Source organism: Martes martes (assembly GCF_963455335.1).
Source record: "Martes martes genome assembly, chromosome: 16".
NCBI lineage: Eukaryota > Metazoa > Chordata > Mammalia > Carnivora > Mustelidae > Martes > Martes martes.
In genome coordinates this window covers 33,655,389-33,672,619 of record NC_137904.1, presented here as the reverse complement: position 1 = coordinate 33,672,619, position 17,231 = coordinate 33,655,389, and the positions used below count along the sequence as shown (strand labels likewise).

Genomic DNA, 17,231 nt, shown 5'->3' with positions numbered 1-17,231 from the left:
GGAGAAACATGTTTAGTTATTGTGTGTGTGTGTGTTTTTAAAGATTTTACTTATTTATTTGACGGAGAGAAACACAGCGAGAGAGGGAACACAAGCAGGGGAAGTAGGAGAGGGAGAAGCAGGCTTCCCGCCGAGCAAGGAGCCAGATGTGGGGCTCGATCCCAGGACCCTGGGATCGTGACCTGAGCTGAAGGCAGACACTTAATGACTGAGCCACCCAGGAGCCCCATAGTTATTGTTGTTTTACTGTGTGACAACTAATATCTTTGGGGCAGAGCTCCTAGAGCTAAGTTCTCCCCATCAGTCTCATTCTTCAAAGTACTTTCTCTTTTCTAATACCTCTTCCTTCTGCTTTCAACACACACACACATACAGACACATGCACATTCATCTGCTTTATCCTGTTTTATAAAAATATAACCAGCGGCCCCACTCTGAGTGACCCTTTCAGATGCAAACACATTTTTTAAAAGGGATTTTTTTGAAACTCCAAAAAAAAAAAAATGCAGCTCTTTGGTCAGAAGCAGGAAGGTGGGGTGTTCTGGGCAGCTCTGGTTAGCAGCTGGCTTTGGCCAGTTCTTATGGGTAAACAGCAATTTTCCAAACTGGAATGGGTGTTGGGGTTTTCTTTGTGGAGCCAAGAGGTGTGGAGAGCAGTGGTGTTTAGTTAAATTACGGGTCTAGATGCAGAATGTGCAGCCGTGATTTGTGAGAGCCTGAACCCTCCCAACCCCCTGATGCGTGTGCACACACACACACATACACACCCCACTTCCCAGAGTGCCACCCTAGACTATAAAAGGAGGGGCATCTGTTTGGAGAGGTGGCTGTCCCCAAGGGTGCTGGGCTCTTGGTGGATATCTAGTGTCTTAAAGAGTAGAAAGCATTTGCACAAAGTGTTTTCTACAACCCCTCCACCAAGAACTCCATGCAAAGGACATTTAAGCTTATTTTCCTAATGGATTTTGGATCGAGCCTTCTCTGGAACAGATGGATGGCTCTTCCCATTTGGGGGCATGGTGGGGACCGCCTGGGGCTGCCTGAGCATTTTGGTGTGCAGCGGCCAGCTTCCCTTGCTTTGTGTGGTTAAGTGCTGTATGGGCGTGAGGGCTGTGGGTCAGGAAACAGTTACCCAAAGGGCCTGGCGCAGGAAGAAAACACAGGTGGCTCTCTCCACTGTGGGTGGAGAGGACTTTTTATAACACAAAGGACTGTGGAGTCAGGGGGACCAGCGGTAACGTGTCCTGCTTGCCGTTTCCGAGGTCAGAAGAAGTTTTAAGCTCTGGGAATGCTGGGCAATTCCTGGGGCAAGTAGCAGCCAAGATGGAAGGTTTGGGACTAGAGACTTCCCCCAGACACACACACATACGCACGCATGCGCACAGACATGGACACAGAAACTTTGATAGTATCGATAAGAATTTGAGGACCTCCAGTGAGTCCCATTGGGAGCCTGGACATGACAGCTAGCCCTGCCCCTGTCCTGTCCTCACCAGCAGCCCTGGAGGTGGAAGGGAAACAGGGTAGAACGTGTGATTCTGGAGTCCTCTCTGCCTGCCTCCCGTGTACCTCTTCAGAATGCAAGTCATCAAGCCCTGCACCGTCCATTTAGCAGTGATGCTGTCAGGATTCCCAAAGCACCCTCCCCTCCTTTCCCCAGTGTGCCCCTGGCGTGTAGAGCCCTGTTGCCCCCTGGCCTTGCTCTCCTCTCCCAAAACCAGGACATTGGTGAGCAGCTAACCGAGGGTTGCCCATCTTCCCACTGGCCTTTTCATGTCTGGAAGGTTTTGATTAAACCAGTTTCATTTTAGTGTTTGCCGAAGAGTGGGATCACTGTATCTGAGCCCGTTGCTGGGAGGATGTTTTAGTAAGTTGGACTCTTCAGCATAGTGTCTGGGGCCTGGGATTTCTCATCCTTCTAAAAAAAAAAAAGTACTTTACAGACTTTTTGGGGACTGTGTAGATTTATGGCTGGCTGTCTGCCCTAGTGTTTAAGCTCTGGCTTGATAGGTTTATGGCTGTTGAGCAACTGCAGAGTGTAAGAGGGGGTCTTTCCATTTAACCAGTTACTGGGGAATGAACATTCTGTTGACTTCTGTTATCTGGGATGAAGACACGTTACTCATTTAATTACCTGGGTCCATGTGAACATTTGGAATATAAATAGGGTCTGCTCTGTACCCACCTGTCTCTAAACAATGTATAAATGGCACCATAGGGTTCATTTTATAGAATGCTTCTCCAGAGTTTCTTTAAGTTGAGAATTCCACTAATGCATGTTTGTGGATCACAGTAGCGTGTCTTTATAGATATTTAATTACTTGGCTGGGTTTAAAAAAAAAAAAGGAATGAGAAATCTGAAATGAAACTACTGGGAGTCCTTGCCCATCTGAAATCATGTAGAGATGCAGGAAAGTGGTTTTGAAATGACAGTGGAAGAGAACGGGGCACCCAGACTTGATTTATCAAAGATTTTTGTGTGAAATATCTTTCTGTCACACATTTGTTCTGAGCTTGAAGGATGAATGTAGTGATTGACTTTGGATTCGGTTACGGTGACCACTTACCTAGCATCTGCCTGGTATCCTGCTAGACACTTTGGCATATGTTATTTAATTTAGTCCTAATAGGAGCCTTGCGTGGTAGGCTAATTATTATATCTCCATTTTATAGTGGATTAAATTCTACATTGTATTGGAATGTGGCTCCAACACCTAGCACTTAACGTATCTGTTGAGTGAATGCATTAGGAAAGTTAGGGTAGTAAAATTTGGCAGTCAGTGAGTGTCGGAAGAGATTGAAATCTGGAGAGGGACTGAGGGAGTTTCACGGGAAGGTGACCTTGTCCTCCAGAGGGACTTACGGAAGGGCTGAGAAGGAAGGTGGACAATAAGGAGCAGAATAAGATGCCCACTGGTTAATGAGAGGTTCTTGGAGTTGGAACTGTAGATGCTGGTGGGATCTTTGTAGCATGTTCACACGTCCATGATCTCATCTCCTCTCCTGTTCATCTGAAAAGAGACGAAAAGCGGTAAATCACAGCTTTAAACACATGTGTAATCACTGCATGCCTCTCAGAGCCCATAGGAGGTGTGCAGAATTGCTAGCACAATGTCCTCGTAAAATCGTGCAGCAAGCCCCCTACAGGGATGCTCCAGGTGGAGCGGGTAACTCCGTCAGTGGGCTGTGGTGGCACATGTCCCTCCGGGAAGCTGCCAAGCCAAAGCCGGAACTCCTTGAAGTCTGGGAGCCTCCTTCTCTTCATGGCCATTGTGAGTCCTGATTGATGGGAGTTGGGGGTTAGTTGGGACCGATACACCCATCTGGGAGTGTGCAGTGCAGAGCACGGGGCCGGACCTCAGGGGAGCGCTCCTCAGCACAGCCCACCCGTCCCCACCCAGGGGGCTCTCAGCCAGGGTACTCCTCGGAGAGGTGGCTTGGTCCACAGTTCCCTCAGCCAGGGTGTCTCAGCCTGGGGGACAGTGCGGATTCTGGCAGCCACAACCCCTGTATTTAGGCCTCCCACATCTAATTGTCATGGACACAAATGACACGTGTGTGTGTGTGTGTCTATGTGTTTTTAACATTCTCAGCTTCATCTTATCCACTTATTTTTGGGATTTCAGTCATGCTTTTATTTACATGTTCTCATAAAACATTTCCCCTCCGTTTTACTGAGGTGTGAATTGACAAAATTATGAGATATTTAAAGCGTACAAACATTATGATTTGCTAGATGTGTACATTGTGACAGTTTCTCTTGTCAGACATTGGGGTTTTATTATGTGCAGCCAAATAGGTGAGACCCTGTTCTTATTTAACATTTAAATAAAATTTTTCTTAGTAGCACATTTAAAAAAAACAAACCCGAAGCTTAAACACACACACAGCTTAGACTCAGTGTTCAGAATAAGATTTATTTTCTTGTTTCACTTTTGGCTCCTGCCCAGGATGTTCGTTTCTGTCTCTGAACCGTTTGTGTCATTTGCTTTGGGACTGTTGGGATTCTGAAACGTGACCACAGCCATTTGTTCTTCCCATCGGAGAAGACACTGGGGTCCCACTGGGGTGGGATTCTCTGTGCCTGGTGCATACTTGGCATTGTGGAGGGGGGTACTGAGAGGAATCAGGAACTCAGTGTCTGGGGAGGAAGTAAGAAAGACAGGATCATCCATGACTTCTGCACTGGGTGGGAAGAAGTGGGTGCCAGGACAGGCTGGTGGGTACGGTGTTAGGGTTTCAGAAGACGGGGGGGGACAGCTTCTGGACGTGGTGACGGCATAGATAGCTTGTGTTTTGGAGAAGGTCGTTGGATCTTGAGGGATGGTTACTTACGACTTGCTGTGGGAGATCTAGGCATAGAGAGGCATTCTAGGAAGAAGGGCTTGTATGGATGAATGGGCGGATACCGGGGGCTTAGCGGGGCTTGACTGAGTGTAGAGTGAGTCAGGGCGAATCAAGGGTGAGGAATCAAGAGGGGAAGGAGAATGAGGACCAAGCTTGAAGGGTGGCCCCTGTGTGCAGGGCCGGCATCTGTCAGCTTGGTGTAGACAGCCCATCCATATATTTGCATGACGTGTGAGTTTCTTTTTCCTTTCTTTTTTTTTTTTGTTTTTTTTAAAGATTTATTTATTTATTTGACACAGAGAGAGAGAGAGAGAGAGAGATCACAAGTAGGCAGAGAGGCAGGCAGACGGAGGCGGGGGGGATGGGGAAGCAGGCTCCCCACTGAGCAGAGAGCCCAATGTGGGGCTCGATCCCAGGACCCTGAGATCATGACCTGAGCCAAAGGCAGAGGCTTAACCCACTGAGCCACCCAGGTGCCCATGTGTGAGTTTCTTATTGACAAATTTTATGGTACTTTCTGGGCAGCAGATTTTTATGCACATGATTCTGTTCTGTTCACATCTCTTAGGTTTAAAATAGCTTTGATGTGCCACTTTTCTCTTTGTGCCAGAAATCAGAATGAAGCTGTGTATGGTGGCTTAGAGGTTCTGAAGTTCGCTCTGTGTCTGTATGAAACCCAGGCTTGCAGGTTGTGGCCTGAAGGCCCGAGATCTCCAGCGTGGCTGTCTCCAGTGCTCTGAGATGTCTAAAAGGCCCGCGCTGTACAGCTCAAATTTATCTGAAATTGCCTTCCTGGAGGAACGTGGAGAGCGGCTTGTTTCTGCGCCTTCGTGAACATTGCTTCAGATAACCTGGTTAACCCGTGTCCTCCTCTTGTTGTTTCTCGCAGATGGTCACAAGAACAAAGAAAATATTTGTAGGCGGATTATCTGCGAACACGGTGGTGGAAGACGTGAAGCAGTACTTCGAACAGTTCGGCAAGGTAAGCGGCGCGTGGGGCTGGTGGCCGCCGCGGCCCCTCTGTCTGCCACCGCTGCGTCCTCAAGAACCTTGTCCTTGCACAACCTTGTCCTTGCACTGGGTCGTCGAGATCTAAGTGAAATCTGTCAGGAGCTGCTGTGGAAGAGTCCGGCTTGTGGTCGGCGTGGTGCCTCACGTGTCTGCAGGAGCAGACAGAGTGGCCTTTCAGTGTGGTGTCGCTGGCATTTGCTGGCCATGTGGGGCCTGGGCTGGGAGCCGGTGGTGCTGGTGGCAGCGGCTGGGGAGGAACGCAGGGCTGTGACTCACAGGACAGGACCTCCCGCAGAAGCTGCTAGAGGGCTGTGAGTCGGTGCTGGGCGGCATTCTGTGCCTTTCTGGAAGGTGTATTAAGAGAGGAGGCTCCCTGGGGTCCTGTGCTGCTCAGCCTTCCCCTGTCAGATGCCCAAGGGGACTTGGGGAAGATGCTGGGCTTGTACCTGTCAGTGTGTGGGAGACAGGAGTAAAATGATCCCCTGGGCTCTGTTGCTGAACCAGGCTGGGAGCAACGCAGAATACACCCGATCAGCCAGGAACCGGAGTGGAAATATGTAGGGGACAGACACGGTCAGCAGATGGACAGACAGGATATGCCACTGTGGGCGACGTGCTTAATTCAGCCTCTCTCTAGCTGGTGGGGAGCTGGTGCCTTGGAAGGCAGTGTTCCTCTGATGGCCGCATGGTCCCCGGGCTCCGACAGGGCAGCTTGGGGCAGGGAGACTGGCCTTTTGGGCCTTGTGTGGTACCCCTCCTCTGGTTGCCGTGTCCCAGGAGGCTGGCAGCGGGGTGGCCGCGCTGGCCCTCTGCTTCCTGTCTTCGAGTCGCCATAGATGTTGTCCTGAGAGTCCAGGTCCAGGTGTGCGAAGGTCCCCCTTGCACAGGTCCGCATCCCTGCTGCTATCGGGCTGATATGGTGGCGGTGGGGGCAGGGGGTGGGATGAGATGACACTGCACCTGTTCTGAGCTCTGTCACTCATGTCACCTCTGGTGATGGCTGTTTTGCTGGGCCTGGGTGGGTCCAGGCACTGCTGCCCACTGCCCGGCCTGAAGGCTCTGTGCTTTTATTTGTTTGCTCAAGGTGATGGGCAGCTCAGACCTCATCCCTGGGTGTGTCGAGTAGTAAGCCGTGATGAGGGCCGTGATCACTATGTATCTTCAAAACGGAGATTTTTCCCGTCTCTGATTATCTTCAATTTCTGTATGTATGGGAGACATGCAACAAAGAGAGACCAGGCTCCTCCAGCCGGGCTTGGCATTCACAATGGCACTTCACTGCCCTTCCGGGTCGCTTAGGAAAGACGCCCTCCCCATGGCACCGTCTTGCATTGCCAGTTGGGGGTGATTCATTCTGGCCGTTTTTGCAGAATCTTAGTGCGTCAGTGACCATGTACTTCTCTTCAAGACTCGCTCAAAGCACGGGGGTGGGGGGGTTGGGTCCCCCGCCCAGCCCCACCCTGCCTGTGGGGAGAGACTGGAAATAATCACGGGAGACAGGTCCAGCTTGTGTAATGGAAGGCTGGTGAGTGTGAGCCCCCTTGCTACAGTTCTGCCTCTAAAACAAGGCCAGGAGCAAACATGAGGTGGGGTTTCTTTTTTGAGCCGTAAACTGGAATCTTGTGGTCCTATTTGTGGGTATCAGGGAAGTTGGGCTGTTAGAATATTTCGGACAGGCCGGCACCTGCCGAACCTGTGCTTGCTCCCACCTCTAGGATTCTGTGTATTTGTCTCTCATTCTCCCTTTCTCTTTCTGTCTTTTTCCATTAGCACTTACAGCTGGGAGCCGGCGAGCCAGCCGTGGGAAGCTCTGCCAACTTTGGCCGGGCCCAGGCAGCAGCCATCCCGGCCCCAAGAAGAGTTGTCCCCTTGTCAGGGAGGTAGTCACAGCCCATCTTCCCTGGTGTGGCCCGCACTGGGGCTGAAGCTGCTTGGTTAATTTAGCAGTAGCATTTGTAGATTCCAGCAGGATGTGTAAACTTATCAGATGTTTTATTAAAGGACTAAGGAGGCTTTTGAATGTATCAAAACCGTAATACACGTCTTAGTGGCTTGTTTTGTGCACGTGCTCGGTGCGTTGTCTGGGTCTATCTTCAGAGGGCTTATTCCTCCTTGTGCTGGTGGCTGGTGTCACGTCTGTGCCCCCTTGGACAGGGCCCACCACCTCTCAGGATTCTGGTGTAATTCACTTGGAACCAGAGCCATCAAAAGAGAGGAGACGTGGGGCACCTGGGTGGCTCAGTGGGTTAAACCCTCTGCCTTCGGCTCAGGTCATGGTCTCAGGGTCCTGGGATCGAGCACCGCATTGGGCTCTTTGCTCAGTGGGGAGCCTGCTTCCCTCTCTGTCTCTGCTTGCCTCTCTACCTACTTATGATCTCTGTCAAATGAATAAAAAAAATTTTTTTTAAAAAGAGGAGACGTGCTGCGAGGCTCTAAGGCAATGTCAGCCCAGTGGTGCATTAGCAGACTGCCTGTAGGCTTCAGCAGTTATATTCTGGTTGAAGAAAACGGAACGCACATACCCCTGTGTCAGCTAGACTCATGTACTTGTACACATTCTCATCTGGAAAGTCGTTGGGGGCCCTTTTTGGTTGGTTAACAGCAAGTTAGCAAGGGGGAATTTTATTAGTGAGTATGTACTGCGTTGGGTCCTGGGTCAGGCCACTGACTTGTATTATCTGATTTAATTCTTCTCCGGGAGGCTGGTGGGGGTCTTGCATTGTTTTTGCAGCTTGTTAAATGGAGTCTAGGTGGGATCGAGTCTTTGACTTGGGGTCAACCCCTCCCCCCACCATGAAAGGTAGAGCTGGATGCAGGTTTCCCTTCCAGGCTTGTCTGATACCAGAATCTGAACTCTGGGACCTGTTGCAGCCTCAGATCAGTCCACACGATGGGCTTAGGGTGGGGAGGGTGCAAAAGAAAGGAAGAGACTGTGTTGGCCCACTGTGTTGGGCAGTGCTGGCAACAGACATAGATTACCTCATTTCATCTGCACAGCGGATTTGGGTGTCATCGGCCCTTTGACAGAGGTGAGCATTAAGGGTCAGGGAGGTTAAGTCTCAAGGAAGATCACCCAGGTAAGGCAGGATAACAGCTAGAATTCAAACCCTACTTCCTCTTCCTCCACTTCCAGAACTTTCCATCCTTCCAACACCCATTCGGAGTTTGCCACCCGCATTTTAGGTTTCCCTCGCTGTCGTTCCTCTCTCCTCTCCCTCTCCCCATTGTGCCTGAGGTGGCAGCTGCTTCAACTGTTTATTTCAGGTGGCAATCAAGATGGGTAAGACTGCTATCATGGGGCTGAGCTAAGGGAGTTTAAATATGTCATTACTGTAAGTGGAGTGGGTGCAGAATGACACACCAAGAACTTTAAATAACTCAAATTGGAGGTTTGTAAACCCTTTTGTGCTTTTCACCCACCTTCCTCCCAGAAACTTACCCCCATCCCCCTGGTTAGGGATGCCATTACTTGTTTATATTTAAGATGAGATGATGAAGTGTGGCCATTGGCATAAGGATTCTGCTCACTTGGATGGCCATCCTCGGAAGGTAAGGTAGAAGTATTCCAGGCTCTCGTGCTGGGCCTGACTATGCAGTGACCCCACTGTGACCCCTCAACAGGCCACATCTTTCCTGGCCTCGCTTTCTCCTCTAAGGGAAGGAATTGCAAAAGGTTGTAAAGGGTTCGATAGTAAATGTTTTTGGCTTTATGGAGCATATGGTCCCCATCATAACTGTCTGCTTTTGTATGGAGGAAGCAGCTATGGCATAGCCATAATTAGATGTGGCTGTGTTCCAATAAAACTTTATTTATAAATACAGGTGGTGGGCCACATGTGTCCTCTGGGCCATAATTTGCCAGCCCTTGGACTAGGTTATTCCTAAGGTTGGTTTCAAGCTTGCAAATTCAATAATCTAGAAAGTACGTTTAAACTTACAGGGGCATCTGGGTGGCTCAGTCAGTTCGGTGTCTGCCTTTGGCTCAGGTCATGATCCCAGGGTCCTGGGATTGAGCCCCACATCGGGCTCTCTGCTCAGTGGGGAGTCTGCTTTTCCCTCTCCGTCTTCCCCTCCCCCTGCTCATACATGGTTTCTCTCTCTGTCTCTCTCAAACAAATAAATCTTCAAAAAAATACAAACGTATATAGGTGGATATATGGATAGATGGGTACCTAAGGTATCCATAGACTGTAACCAGAACAAGATATTATCAATAGTAGTAGGCATGATATAATAAGTGAAACCGTCCTAACAGTGGTAGAGTTAGTTTCTGGACTGCATGATGCAGTAACGGCGAAGGGATTCTCTATTTGGGAAAAGCTGCTATTTATAAACCAGAATCTTCATCCTATGAATAAGATCCAGGGACCCATAGAGTATTTCCAACTCCTTATTCCATGTGCTAGATCTGAGTTAATGAAGACTCAGACTTCGTGAAGTTCAGATTTTACTTTGCAGATTCTTTTGCTGTGAGTTGGTGTTTCTGACTTGGAGGGAGGTGTGCTTTGTGCTGAGCTTTTTGATGCATTTTAAAGTCCGATTCTCAGGACCATCAAGCAGGACAGGTAGACTGTCTATCATGTAGATGACCGGGCTGATGTAGAGGAAGGTCCTGAGTCATCTGAGATCACACAAGCCCATGCTGGGGAGGGCCCAGACAGTCGTTCATTTTTGTACCATCAGGCCTCTTTTCACTGTTTATAAAAACCTCATCTCCTACTTCACCACGTAGCAGCCCCTACACTCCGAGGGAGCCGGTTTTGTTCATTTGTCAAGAATGTCGATGTGCAGGAATTTATTTCGGCGCGTCAGGTTCCCTAGCGGACGTTATCTGTGCTCACAATTTTCATACGTCCAGGAATGATGTACGCAGACCATTCCAGAAAGTGGCACGTGAATGATGCTCTGATAGGCACGCACAGACCCAGACAAGCCATCGGAGGGTTTGCCACCTTGCTCCCCGCATCGCCATCCGGAAGAGCCCAGCTTGGTAATTAACAAGCACTGGGATCAAAGAAGCTCCGGGTGCGTGGGCTTCCTCCTTCTCCCCTTTCGGCCCCTCCTTAAAAGTACCGGTTTCTTAAATTCTCACTTATAGGATTTGGGAGATCAAACAGAGGCCTTTAAACTTAATGAATTCTCGGCTTCGTCCCGGATGGAGCAGTTCTGCACCTTTCAGCTGTTCACCTCGATGACAGGGCTGTTCAGTGCCGAGCTCACTAGGTAATTCTCACTTTATAGAACTCCTGTGAAAGCAAAGCAGCCCGCATCTGGAGGCTTCCAATTATACTTCACATGGTGAACTGTGTAATTAGTTTGGAAGACTTGCGCTCAGTCGTTGGTTTATCCTAATCGGCTTTGGCTTTCCCCACCAACAAAGTGAGCTTATTTTGCTAAGCTGAAACGACTCTGCACCCTTTGTTCCAGCCTTTTATTGTCTCATTCCTTTCATTCTGTTTTACTGCCAAAGTTCTGTTTCATTAGGCCTACAAGTCATTTCCAATTCAGTGGGCTGCTACAATCCGGCCTTTATCACTGGCTGCCCTGGTTCCCATGTCCCTTCTGGGCCAGTGCCCGAGTTTGCGGTTTGACATGAGGGCTTTAACCCCTTCCTGGGCCAGCCCCTCGCCGCCGTGGTGGCTGGCAGGAGGAGGCCTTCAAGGAAACGGGGTCTGGAGAGTTAGAGCTCTTTAGGTCCCATCAAAGGGAGCCCCCATGGAAGTGAGGTGGAAAGGGTCCTCTGAAGTCCTTTTGTTGGAGTGGGTTTGTGTGGGGGCCTCCAAACATGAACTTGAGCTACAGAGAATGGTGTCGGAAGGCTTCTGGAGGAAAGGAAAAAATTCAAAATAATAATGAATTGGCGTTTTAATATGGTGGGATCTTTTCATATATCCCGCCCGTGTGTGGGATGATCGGAGGGTGCGCTCGAAGGACACGTTTGACACCAATGACTTCCTCGCTCCGAGTTGTACGTGCAGGTGGGGTGTTCGTGGCCGCTGCCCAGATTGTCCTTTTGATAACTGCGTGTGTGAGGAGAAGAAGCTCTAGCATAAAAATATTAGAAAGCCTTTGAAATTTGAAAGGCAAGAGTTTCGGGAGAAAATAAATAAGCAACTTCACCGTGTTCCTGACGGTGGACTGTGATTCTGAGGTGACGTTTTATCGCTTCCAAATGTGTGTTGTAGATAAATGGGGCTCCGTGCCATGTGTGGTTTGCTCAGACCAGGCCTGGAAAACAAAAGTTCCCGTGTGTCCTTTGTGGGCACCAAAGCTCCCAGGAGGCGTTTGTCTTCTGAAGTGGTTTGTCCAGGTGGCCTGACTGGAAAGTGGCCAGCATGTCCGCGCCTCGCCTGTCTTCTGCTCGCCTTTGCTCTGGAAAGCCTTGATGTTCCTCAGACCTTCTTGAGTTACAGCTGTGGAGTGGACCAGGAAGGGCCTCCGCTGTTCTTCCCGCCCTGGCTGGCCATGCTGAAGGCTACTTTTGTGTTCAGTTTTCTTCCTGTAATAACCCAGAACAAGGCCAACACTGTCCTCATGTTTTATTAATTCTCTGTCTGGTTTGTGTCAGTCTCTCCCTTCGGAAGTGTGTCATACGGGGGGGAGGGGACTTTATTTGCCCTCTGACCCCTGGCAGAGCTGCTGAGTGCAAAGAGCCTCAGTTAGCCAGAACCTCCCTTGTCTGTCTGCCTCAGCGTCCTAGACCAGGTGGCAGCAAGCAGACAAGCAGTCCCCACAGGTAATGTGATCCTTGGGCTTTGCAGGTAAAGCATCCTACCACACAAAACAACTTTGTGGTTTCCTGATGAACTTTTTCCTCCATAGACCGATGTCTGCTACCGCCAGTGGAGTGAGGCAAGTTAGAAATTGAGCATTCCAGCCTCAGGATCTGACTTCTAAATCCTCCCTTTTCTTTTTTTTTCCTTTTCTTTTCTTTCCTTTCCTCTCCTCTCCTCTCCTCTCCTCTCCTCTCCTCTCCTCTCCTCTCCTCTCCTCTCCTCTCCTCTCCTCCTCTCTCCTCCTCTCCCCTCCCCTCCCCTCCCCTCCCCTCTCCTCCTGCTGAAAAAAAGGACTCCTGAAATAGTAGGTTTCTAGGAAAACTTCACATTTCCTTTTTAGTGTATAAAATACAGCCAGCTGTTTGTTGGGCAAATGCAGCAGACATTATTATTGCTCTGTTAACAATGTTTTTAAAATATACAAATAGCAAAACAGGATGCCTTCTGGGTAGCAAGCTGGGAAAACTTTGAGATTATGCTAATCAAATTCCATGCGTCACATGCCTGGTAGATAGAGGAACCAGGCCCGAACTTTCTGGCGTGGCTGTTTAACTGTGCTTTCCCAGGATGGTGGAGTTTGATTTAATTTTCTAGCGCCCCCCCCCCCCCCCAAGAAGCAGAAGGCCCAGGAAGGGGGAGGCCCCCAGGCAGGAAGGAGTTAATGAGCCTGGGGGGGTTGATGGGGAAGGGGTATGAAGCACTCCCACCGGCTCACCTTCCCAGAGCCCTCCCGGCAGGCTCTGAAGACGGCACTCACAATGGAGTTGTTAGCATGAGAAAGAAAGCCTTTCTCCCCCTGGACGGACTTCAGTGGGAACTGTAAGTGTCTGAGAAATCATGGTTCAAGCTTGTGCCAGTGGGTGCAAGGAGTGGTTCTTAGGGAAGAGAAAGCTCAGTTCATTTAGACTTGGCATAGAAATGGAATTCCATTGTTTGGTGGAGTGAACATTGATATGGAGACTCCTACCCACCCCCTACCCCGTGGATTGGATACCCCATTACATGGGCCGTGTATGCTTTTCTTTTCTTTCTTTTTCGTCTCCCCCCCCCCCCTTTTGTCCTCTGAGAATTAGTCTCTCTGTAGAAGGGCCGGATCCGTCAAGTTACCACCCTCTAAATTTTTACAGCTCTGTATATTCAGACTGGGTATTTGTGAATTAGCGCAAAGTGGGCTGCCAGTCGGTGCTTTATTTACATTCGAAGCCATAAGAGGGAGAGCCCCAGAAAAATGTTAATATGCAGGAAGAGGCAGAAGGGTTGAGTTTCTGACTGTTGCTAACCTCACCACTGCCTTTAAAACCAATCATGAGGCACACGGCTGATATTTAATAGCTTTTAGCTGATTATTTTTCTTCTCCTCCTCTTTCTTTTCTATCCAAGTTGACCTGGGTGTACTTGAGCGGAAATGAAGTCATCCAAATGCTGAATTAGAATAATCACAGACCTCCAAGAATGAAATGGAAGCAGAGATTAAATGGTAGAGGGAAAAGCTGGCATTAATAAGCACCAGGAAAACTTTGCATAAAATAAATAGGAGATTTGATAGATTGAATTTGTATATCCCGTTTCCATTTTCCTCCACTTGGAGCTGTCCTCCTAGAGTGGAGTCCCTGGCAAAGAGCGATTTGTTTCGCCACAAGTCCACGTACCTTCCACCGCCTGTGTGATGGTTCCTCTCCGTGGGGCGTTTGTGTGACGAGGACATCTCCAGGATGGAAGCGTCTGAGTGGAGGGGCCGTTACCGGGAAGGGTCGGGTGATTACTTGTTACCCATGCAGGGTTGGGGGGCGGGAGGCAGTGCGCTTCAGGCAAACAGTGAATGGTATAGACAGATTCCTGATTATAGGGAAAAGAGCAGGGCTGGATAAAGGTAGGGTTACCGGCTGTCCTGGTTTGGCTGGGACTGAGAAGTTTTCCAGGAACTCAGGGCATACAGACCAGAAACGGGAGGTGGAAAAAGTGGAGATATTTGGCCTGTCATTCCTATAGGGATGAAACCTTCTTGGACCACCTCCAGGCAGATTTAAATATTCCTTCCTCTGTGTTCTAGAATGCTTACTTCAGACCCATTTTACAGTCTACCTTCCTGATAGCACTCAACCACTGGAGGCAGGAGTCAGCAAGTGTTAAGGGAGCGGGCAGCTTACGGAAGGCAGAGCAGACAGACGGCCCTGCAGCCCTGCAGCAAGGGACTGCTGGTCATTGACTGGGAGCATACAACACTTCGGGCTCCTACCTGGGCTCCTACTTGGGGATTACTTCTACATCTCTTAAAAATAAAAAAAATTCTGCCCCATGTCGCGAAAAGTGAGTTCCTTGTAGTTAAAGAGCAAAATAGGGATTTAATTCGATTAGAAAACCCAGCAGAGTGGTGTGTTTATGGGAAGTCGGGTTTTTTAGGTGGTCTGTCATTAGAAGATGCAATTTGCGCAATCGGATTAGTTGTAAATTAGAGATTTTTGGTTGTTGAGGTTGCTAACGATCTTTTATGATTGGCAGCTGAGCTAAATATTTTCAGACTTATTGTTTGCAGACTGTTAGTATTTGGGAAAAAAACAAAACAATGTAGGAGGCTTTTCACTTCAGGAAACATAAATAAGAGGAGGGGCTGACCAGAGGTGGGCTTCTGGATCTTTCTGTCAGCTTTCTCAGGGAAGGGGAGAAGGCAGGGTGAGCGCAGGCCGAGGCTGCTGGAGGAGGGGTGAGGGACTTGACTTGGCCGGGTCTCTAATATGGAAACACATTGTTGTGATTTTTGTCTTTTAAAAAAGACTATCCCATTTCCTTTATTGATATATCTGTTTTAGTAGCAAAAAAGCAGGATTTCTTGGTGTCCTAGCTCTTCCTTCCAACTCAGCTGGCATCTGTGCTCAGATTCAATGATTCCTCTTGGCCCACAGCTTTCAAGTGTCTTCTGACTTCTCTCTGCCCCAGCAGCCCCGGGAGGGAGGAGGATGCTCTCGTTTTTTAAAGTTAGGAGAGGAGGGCTGGGAAGAGGGTAAGCGACCTGCTCCGGACACCGCTGCAGGGTTGCAGTAGGGCCCCAGGTGCAGAGGTCCTGTGTCTCCTGTTCCATCCGAGCTGCTCATGCGGGGCGCCTCCCTCAGGTGGGCTGCCAGGATGGGCATTCGCGGTGCAGTCAGGTTAGGGTGATTCCTCTCTCCGGAAGCGATGACTTTATGGTGGTTTGCTTCTGACATATTATATTAGAAGAAATGTTATGGCACGGAACGCAAAATTTGCATAATTGTGTTGGAAAAAACCGTGACACTTGGAGACATTTCAGGAGAGCTGCTGGCGGCATTAGCCCCTTTCCCCAGTCATCCTGGGCTGTCCCATAATTTACTTGACCATTAGGAGTACTTGGGTAGAAACATTGTGAATTACTGTTTAGCATAGAGGTTGGCATACTTTTTCTATAAAGGGCCAGATAATAACTATTTTCGGTTTTGTGGCCCAGATGGTCTCTCACAGCCATTCAACTCTGCCACTGTAGCGTGAATGACGGCAGCCAGAGACAGTATGAAAACAAATGGCTGTGGCTGTGTTCCAATAAAACTTTATTTACAAAAACCAGAAGGCTGCTGGGCTTGGCCCTCAGCTGCAGTTGCCGACCCTCTGGTTTAGCTTAATGCCTGGCAGTAAGGGCATGGAGTTTTTATACTTGGGCTGTCTGATACCAAATCCACCTTACCTGTTCATTAGCTCCGTAACCTTGAGCAGGTCATTTAACTTCTTTCTACCTCATTTTCTTCATCTGTGGAATAGAAATAAGGATGGTACTTATGCCACAGGATTGACATGATGATTAGGTGAACTAATATAAAGGAATGCCTGGGTGGCCCGGTTCATGGAGCCACCAACTCTTGGTTTCAGCCCAGATTGTGATCTCAGAATCACCAGATTGGGCCTGGTGTTGGGACTCCACGTGGTCAATGCAGAACCTGCTTGGGATTCTCTCTTCCTCTCCCTCTGTCCCTCCCACTGATGCACTCTCTTCTCTCTCTAAAAATAAAATAAATAAATCTTAAAAAAAAAAAAAAATGAACTGGGCGCCTGGGTGGCTCCGTGGGTTAAAGCCTCTGCCTTTGGCTCCGGTCATGGTACCGGGGCCTGGGATCGAGCCCCGCATCGGGCTCTCTGCTCGGCAGGGAGTCTGCTTCCCCCCTCTCTCTCTTCCTGCCTCTCTGCCTACCTGTGATCTCTGTCTGTCAAATAAATAAATAAACTCTTTAAATAAAAAATGAACTAATACCCGTATCATAAGTTCTTAGCTTTCTTCTAGAAACCCAGCAAATGCTTAATAAATGTTAGAAATAGCAGCTGCTGTAACTTTTACCCTCTGAGACCCAGGGTCAGCCTCTGGAATTGCCTCTCTGGTCCTGTCCAGCAGTAGCCATGACCTGGGTGCATGCTTGTGCGTGCATGCACACACACACACACACACACACGCACACATGTACAGGCCCCAGGCTCTTCCTTCTTTTTTTTTTTTTTTTAAAGATTTTATTTATTCACTTGACAGACAGAGATCACAAGTAGACAGAGAGGCAGGCAGAGAGAGAGGAAAAAGCAGGCTCTCCACGGAGCGGAGAGCCTGATGCGGGGCTCGATCCCAGGACCCTGGGATCATGACCCAAGCTGAAGGCAGAGGCTTTAACCCACTGAGCCACCCAGGCGCCCCCAGGCTCTTCCTTCTTTCCCATCTGTCTTTTGGGTGGGCTTATCACTCAGTGTGGCCACCCACCTGGGGATAACACACATTGCAAAGTCTTTCCTGGACCCTCTCAGCCTAAAGATGAAGATTCAGTGTCTCGTAAATGTCCATGGCATGTACCTCCAGTCCAGCCCAGCTACCCTGGTGCTTCCGGTGTGTGGAATTAACTTTGAGTTGCTCTGGCTTTGATGGAAAAGGTTGAACTGATACGGGCCAAGGGAGGATTCTTCTGGTTGGACCCTGCTAGATGAACTCTTTAAACTTGTTTGAATAATTAAACTTGTGTGTGTGTGTGTGTGTGTGTGTTGGGGGGTAGGAGATACGGTCTGGAAATTGGCCCAATATCATTTAGCTGATGTTTATCAAAATATGTTTTTATA

At 49.0% G+C, this 17,231-nt stretch overlaps 1 protein-coding gene across 8 annotated transcripts in view; it reads left to right on the top strand.

The window, feature by feature from the left end:
* The window catches only part of MSI2 (musashi RNA binding protein 2), a 385,501-nt gene that overhangs the window by 128,060 nt on the left and 240,210 nt on the right, over positions 1 to 17,231 (top strand). For all 8 annotated transcript variants that reach the window (XM_080826242.1, XM_080826245.1, XM_080826239.1 and 5 more), the window contains exon 6: positions 5,237 to 5,329. In XM_080826242.1, the coding sequence (XP_080682368.1) occupies positions 5,237 to 5,329 (93 nt within the window). The remainder of the gene's footprint in view (positions 1 to 5,236; positions 5,330 to 17,231) is intronic.